General features: G+C 36.4%; 1 protein-coding gene across 1 annotated transcript; it reads left to right on the top strand.

Moving 5' to 3' along the window:
* The first annotated feature begins 2,547 nt into the window (after positions 1–2,547).
* CTXN2 (cortexin 2) lies at positions 2,548–2,841 on the top strand. The gene has a single exon (XM_069597898.1). The coding sequence runs from the start codon at positions 2,596–2,598 to the stop codon at positions 2,839–2,841; it is 246 nt and encodes an 81-aa protein (XP_069453999.1). The 5' UTR covers positions 2,548–2,595.
* Positions 2,842–6,239: the final 3,398 nt, after the last annotated feature.

Genomic DNA, 6,239 nt, shown 5'->3' with positions numbered 1-6,239 from the left:
CTACATTAAAATAATATTATCCAGGCATATCTCACCAGCTTCCCCAAAAAAGATATCACAGGAGACTATTAACTCTATTGCCATGTTATTTGTACCAACTAAATCATGTCAATGCTATTTCCCTAATAATCCATGTGAGTAGTAAACTTTCAAATAAGGAAGTCAATTTAGCACGTAAATGATTTTTAAAAACACGTAAATAAATTTAGCTAATATCATAACTATACTCAGTTTAGGCTATTTCTGCATGGTGGTGAGATGAACTAGCTGAAAAATGTACAGATCATTAAAACTGCTCAGATGTTTTAACTTTTGTGAGACCAAGTGTTTCAGGTTAGGTTCCTCAGAAACCAGACTCTGAGACAGAGATTAATGCGCAAAATGCTTACTAAGTATTGCCCTTGGGCTCAATACCTGTGGAAAAGTGGGGAGTTAAGCAGGAGTGGGCAGGATTTGAGCTGTAATTAAACAACAACAGCCTCAGCTTATCCCTTAATGAAATCTAGAGCTAGAATTGTTCTTCAGAATCGTGACCCTTTAAGCCAAGATGGCCAGGCCCTTATATTCTCACATTAATCAATTATTATTAGTTGTCTGCTGTTGGAAGCGAAGTGACCTTGGGTAAGGCAGCTCTCTGGTATCAAGGAGAGGAACTACCAGCTGAGGATTATCTGCTGGTAGCACTCCCAGGTGCTGGGCAACAAGCCCTTCGTTGAATGAAGTCCGTTTACTAAGCCCAGCAGCAAACCACGTTTATTGCCTCTTCTTACCCAGTGTCCCAGGAGATAGTCAAATGGTATAACCTAGCAAGGTCAGGATTCTAGGGAAGAAATAATTCAATTAGTTACTTGACTGAATCAGCCAAATGATCGATCCAGCATCTCCATATAGAAACAGACTTCTTTTCAGTTTGTCCACCCATTAAATAAATGAACCAGAGGATGTATGAATGTAAACAAATGACCTTTAATTGACAAAGCAACAAAATTAAAAATTTGGTCAGAAAAAATGTTCCAGTTAATACCAAAGTCATAGATATTCAGTTCAGTCTCCCCTACCTTCTACATGATAAATAGTATAAAAAGAGTTCAATCTTCAGAAAAGACCACTTAAGTGATCTGAAATCTTCTTAAAATATATTCAGTATACTATAATTATTAAGACAGAAAAATGATTTGATAGAAAGAAATTCCATAAATATGATTGAAACATATTTTTCCTTCTATTGAACAGAAAAGTCTAATAACCAGCATATCCCAGAATCTACTGATTATTTCTAATACTTAGGATTTGAAGACAGAGCTATTTTGTAATGCAAACCATTATAAAATAAATACTGTTTGATATTAATTATTGCATAAGTGAGTGAACAAGTTTGAAAGCTGTAAGTCTTATTCTTAATAATTACTCATTTTTTCCACTCCTTAGCTCCCATTTCTTGTTCTGCCTCAGCTGTTTTCTGAAAATTCAATCCAAAAAACCCTGAAGGATCAGTCATTTTAATAAACACAATTTTTAAAATTATCAAAAGAAGCAACAAAAAAGACAAAAACACTAGCAGTCTATCGTTTTCAGTTATTGAATGACAAGCTTTTGGTTACAATTCTCTCAAGAAGGGCAGCTATGGGTTAGTAACCATTTGATTTAATTAACTAATCTTAATTTTAATTGATTAATTTCATTAACTTTAAGACATCAAATGGAAAGGTCTATTTTGCTTCAGTTCAACACACAGATTCTGAACACTTTTGCTGTAGTTTTAGAATCTCAATAGAGTAGGAGCTTAGAGAGAATGGGAATCTGGTTGGCAAGGAGTCTGGGGAGCTAGACTTGCAGCTGAATTTCATAGAAAGCATGCTGTTTAACCTGGATTTTATGTCTAATTAGGACGTGAGAGCTAATGGAGGAGTTGGGGAGATGATTAATCATCCATGGCTACTGCAGCTTTGTAACCTGCAAGCCACCATGTTGGGTATTGCTCTTTTTAACATAATTTTAAAAACACAATTTCTCTCTTTAAAAAATTAGCATTTAGTGTATGAAGCGGTAGTGGAAAAGAAACTATAAGAATATAAGTCTAAAAGCTAAGGGAGTAAAAAGGAATGAAGATAGACCTTAAAGCATGGACTTTAGAGAGCTTGATCAGCTTATACCTATAATTTATTATGACTTTATTGATACATGCAAAAATGAAATGAAAATTAGATGACAACTTGGGTCAAAGAAGTAATGACAACCATCTAGCAATGAATCAAAAGCTTTCAGGGTTAATAATTTGACTATTCCCCTTTATACTTGATTTTATGTTTAGTGTATACAGGTATAGTTTTATGTGTCCATGAAGGCGATTCTGTAATTACTACAATAAAAGTAGCATCTCCAATGCTAATTCGATCCTGATCCATATCTGATGATATTTTCAAATATCTTTTGTGAGTTAAGTCAAATGAGTTTGAAAAATACCATATTTTATTTTAAAAATTACCTGTCTAATGCTTTATATGGATAAAACTAAAGTGAGTCCAATTTTGTATCTAGGCCAAGAGGTGACTTCGGCAGGAATTCTGAAGACCCAAAATGATGTGACAGTGAATTATGAGTAGTACCTACTGTGGCAACACTTCAGCTAAGATGAGTGTCAACGAAGTGTCAGCTTTCTCATTGACTCTGGAGCAGAAAACTGGCTTTGCTTTTGTTGGGATTTTGTGTATCTTCTTGGGACTTCTTATTATCAGATGCTTCAAAATCCTGTTAGACCCATATAGTAGCATGCCTTCCTCTACATGGGAAGATGAAGTAGAAGAGTTTGATAAAGGGACATTTGAATATGCACTTGCCTGAATGTTCCAGCTTTACAGTTTTTAGGGTTATACTGCTGGAACACATGATGGACACAGTTGTAAATTTCCTTCAGTGTGCTGGAAGAAGCTAATTTCATTCACTGAATTCAATAAATGTGTGTGGTTAATTTCTCCATGTAAGTGATAAACCACTGTTGGAATTTTTCACTTTCTTCTGTCCTCACACTGACTTTTCTAATGAATAAGTAAGTAAGTGAAGTTACTCAGTTGTCTCCGACTCTTTGTGATCCCATGGACTGTCGCCTACCAGGCTCCTCTGTCGATGGAATTTTTCAGGCAAGATTACTGGAGTGGGTTGCCATTTCCTTCTCCAGGGGATCTTCTCAACCCAGGGGTCAAACCCAGGTCTCCCACATTGCAGGGAGACACTTTACTGTCTGAGCTGCCAGGGAAGCCCTGCGCCTGCTCCTATGCAAAACCCAGACACCCTCTCCATACTCACTCTGGCTCCCTTGCCTTAGAGAGTTAGGTGTCAAAGATAAGGGCCCTTCACTCCAAAGAATAAATAGAATATGTATTTCCTAATAATAGCCATAGGTCAACAATGTTCACACAAACCTTACAAGTAACCACAGGCCATAAAGATTCTAAAATACCACAATTTGACCCTTTTATTTCTTCTTTTTCTAGAATCTCTTGCAATAAAATTCCCTAGCTTGGGATCATAGTGACACTCCCTTCCCCTCCCCTTTTATAAATAAAATTACAAAAGGAGTTTTCATTGTGACCTAGTGGAAATAAGAAGTCCAGGCTCCATTCTGCCACCATTATAGCTGTCAACCTTGGCCAAGTCATCCCACCTCTGTAAAGTTCAGTGAGGAGGTTAACCAGAGACTTTTTAACATCCTTTTTAATTCTAGTGCCTTGTAAACTCTAAAAATATACCTGGAAACTCAGGGAACTGAGATGAATAAAGATTTAAGATGTCATGAAAAGTTTTTCAGCTTAGAAGCCTGAACTCTGAGATTTGAATTCTAATATTTGTCTAGCCAAGAACAAGCATTATGACCTAAAAAGTTATATAATGGGAACTTAAGTCCCACAGCTGTAAAACAAGGATAAAGAAAACTATTCTACATGTTTTGCAGGAATGCTGGGAGGACCAAATGACTTATAATGAGTGGGAAAGTAATTTGAAAACCAGAAAACACTGTTTAAATATACCTTGCTATCATTAATTATCCTTATTGGTAATTGTTAAAGAGATTATCAAACCTTAAGAAGCAATGGTTAGATGTTAAGTTATTCAACCTCCCCAGTATTCATTCTCTTCATTTGATAAATTAAAAAAATAAAATTACATAATTCTAAATTATTTCCAACTACAAAATTCTATCCATTATAAATTAATGGAGGAATGCACCAGGAGATAAATAATGCAAAAATATTTGTGTCACTTGAGAATACAGACCTGCCAAACACACCAAAAAAAAAAAAAGGGGATTAATATGTACTGAAAGTTAGGACTAAATTAAGTGCTTTCCATTTATTATGCAACTTGATACTCTCATCAGTCCTTTGAGTTTGGTACTATATTTCTATTTTATTATTTCAATTTTACAGATGAGAAACTGAAGCTCAGAGAGATTAAGTAACCTTCAAAGGTCACCAAGCAATGGACTGATTGTATTAGAAATTAAACTATCCTTGAAGTCATAGTCATTGTTTATAGATATCATGCTGTACACTCACTGTCCTCAACACTTCTTCTTGCATATTTTATAACATGATTATTGCCCAGGTCTATGGCACTCCAAAATCAGCTTTTTCAGTGAGAATCCCTGACACTTTTCATCTCCTAGTAGATTTAGAACACATCTGTGTTGGCTACAGATTTTCTGAACCAAACTCACACCTTAAGGAGACTCTTTGAACCCCAGTATGTATTGGAGTGCCAACCTAGGATACTTTGTAGCCAGTTAGTAATTTGGTCCAGAACAGGTCACTGAGCCAAGTCCGCTGGACACACCGAAAGCTATAAATGTCCATGATGCTAGTCATCTCCTTAGTGACCCAGACTTTTGAAGTACTCACTAAGATATGTCCCCAAGTATCAGATACTCCATTTGTCTCCCAAGGAAGACACCCAACAAGACCTTTCATTTTGGTGACTAGACTTGTTATGTTAACAAGGACAGATCTTTATTTCAAAAAGAAAAAAGACTCCAAAAACCAAAGATAAAAAGTTTTGTAAAGTATGAGCGTTGTTTCTGTATATTCAATATCCATAAACTTTTCAGATATTATCAAACCTGCCTTAGCATTATATTATTTCTAATCCTACTAAAGAGAAATTCTTTTCACCAGAAGTGTCTTCATTCACATTCATTCAGGGCTATTTTGTGCCTTAGACTATTTTGTGCCTTTTGGGGTGCAGGGAAAGGTATGGGAAGGAAATGTTAGCATCTGTATTTTCAGAGCCAAAAACAATATGATATAAAGGATGGTTACAGCATGGAGCACATGGAAATTTCATGAAATTCTAATCCTTTTAGGAATAGATGTTCAATGTTATAGTCAGATTATCCCGTAGATGCCAATTCCCAAGAGCCCTAGCAAGGAGGACAAAAAAAGACAGAGAGGACCTCTAGACAATTTTCCCCTGTTACCTTACCCACCTGTCTGAAAGACCTTTCCAGGTTGGCTTTATGGATGGTGTAATTTCATCCATATCCCCTAAACCATCTCCCATCTGCTCCAGAATGGCTGAATCCCCTTAATGGAGAACAAAGACTTTCATTTCACAGTTCGAGATAAAAGGCTTTGAGTGAAAGTGTCTAGTTGATGTAAGACTAAAACCAAAACCAATTCACACTACACTGTAGTCAAGTAGTCAGTCAGCAAGAAAAAAGGAAATTGATGGCTATCAGAGGCAGTCATAGTCTTTGGTAGAGGAAAAAGGTTGAGGAATAAATAGATGGGCTCCTCAAAGAGGGCTGGAGTTGAGGGAACAGTTGAAGGAAAGGGAGGCTAGAGGTCGCAGAAATACTGCAGATAAGTTCATAGCTCCTGTCCAGGGTGAGTGAATAGGACTTATTTTAGGTCCCAGCCTCGTCTTAGCTGATCTAAACACCTGGCTTCACTCAGCTGAGTCTGAAATGCAACTACTCCCTTTGTCTATTATATAGAAAGTCAGAACTCTTTGTTGAACAGATAAATGCCTTGCACCAGTGGCCTTTAAGAGCAAAATGAGTTATAGGTCTTTATCTTCCATGTAATTCTGTCCCAATTTCTGATACAGTCTCATGACATTAGCCTGACTTATTAACATGACATTTATCCAAGAGCCTCTAAGGCATTTTACATAGGTACCTGTAGACCCCTTTGTACAATCTGATATCTGTTCACCTACCATTCTTCCTCTTTTAATAGACATAG

This window comes from Ovis canadensis, chromosome 7 (genome assembly GCF_042477335.2).
Source record: "Ovis canadensis isolate MfBH-ARS-UI-01 breed Bighorn chromosome 7, ARS-UI_OviCan_v2, whole genome shotgun sequence".
Taxonomy (NCBI): Eukaryota; Metazoa; Chordata; class Mammalia; order Artiodactyla; family Bovidae; genus Ovis; species Ovis canadensis.
The sequence above is the reverse complement of the archived record's forward strand: the minus strand, read 5'-3'. Positions and strand labels throughout refer to the sequence as shown.

Coding starts and splice junctions, on each gene's coding strand:
- CTXN2 (XM_069597898.1), top strand. CDS start 2,596: ATGAGTAGTACCTACTGTGGCAACACTTCAGCTAAGATGAGTGTCAAC.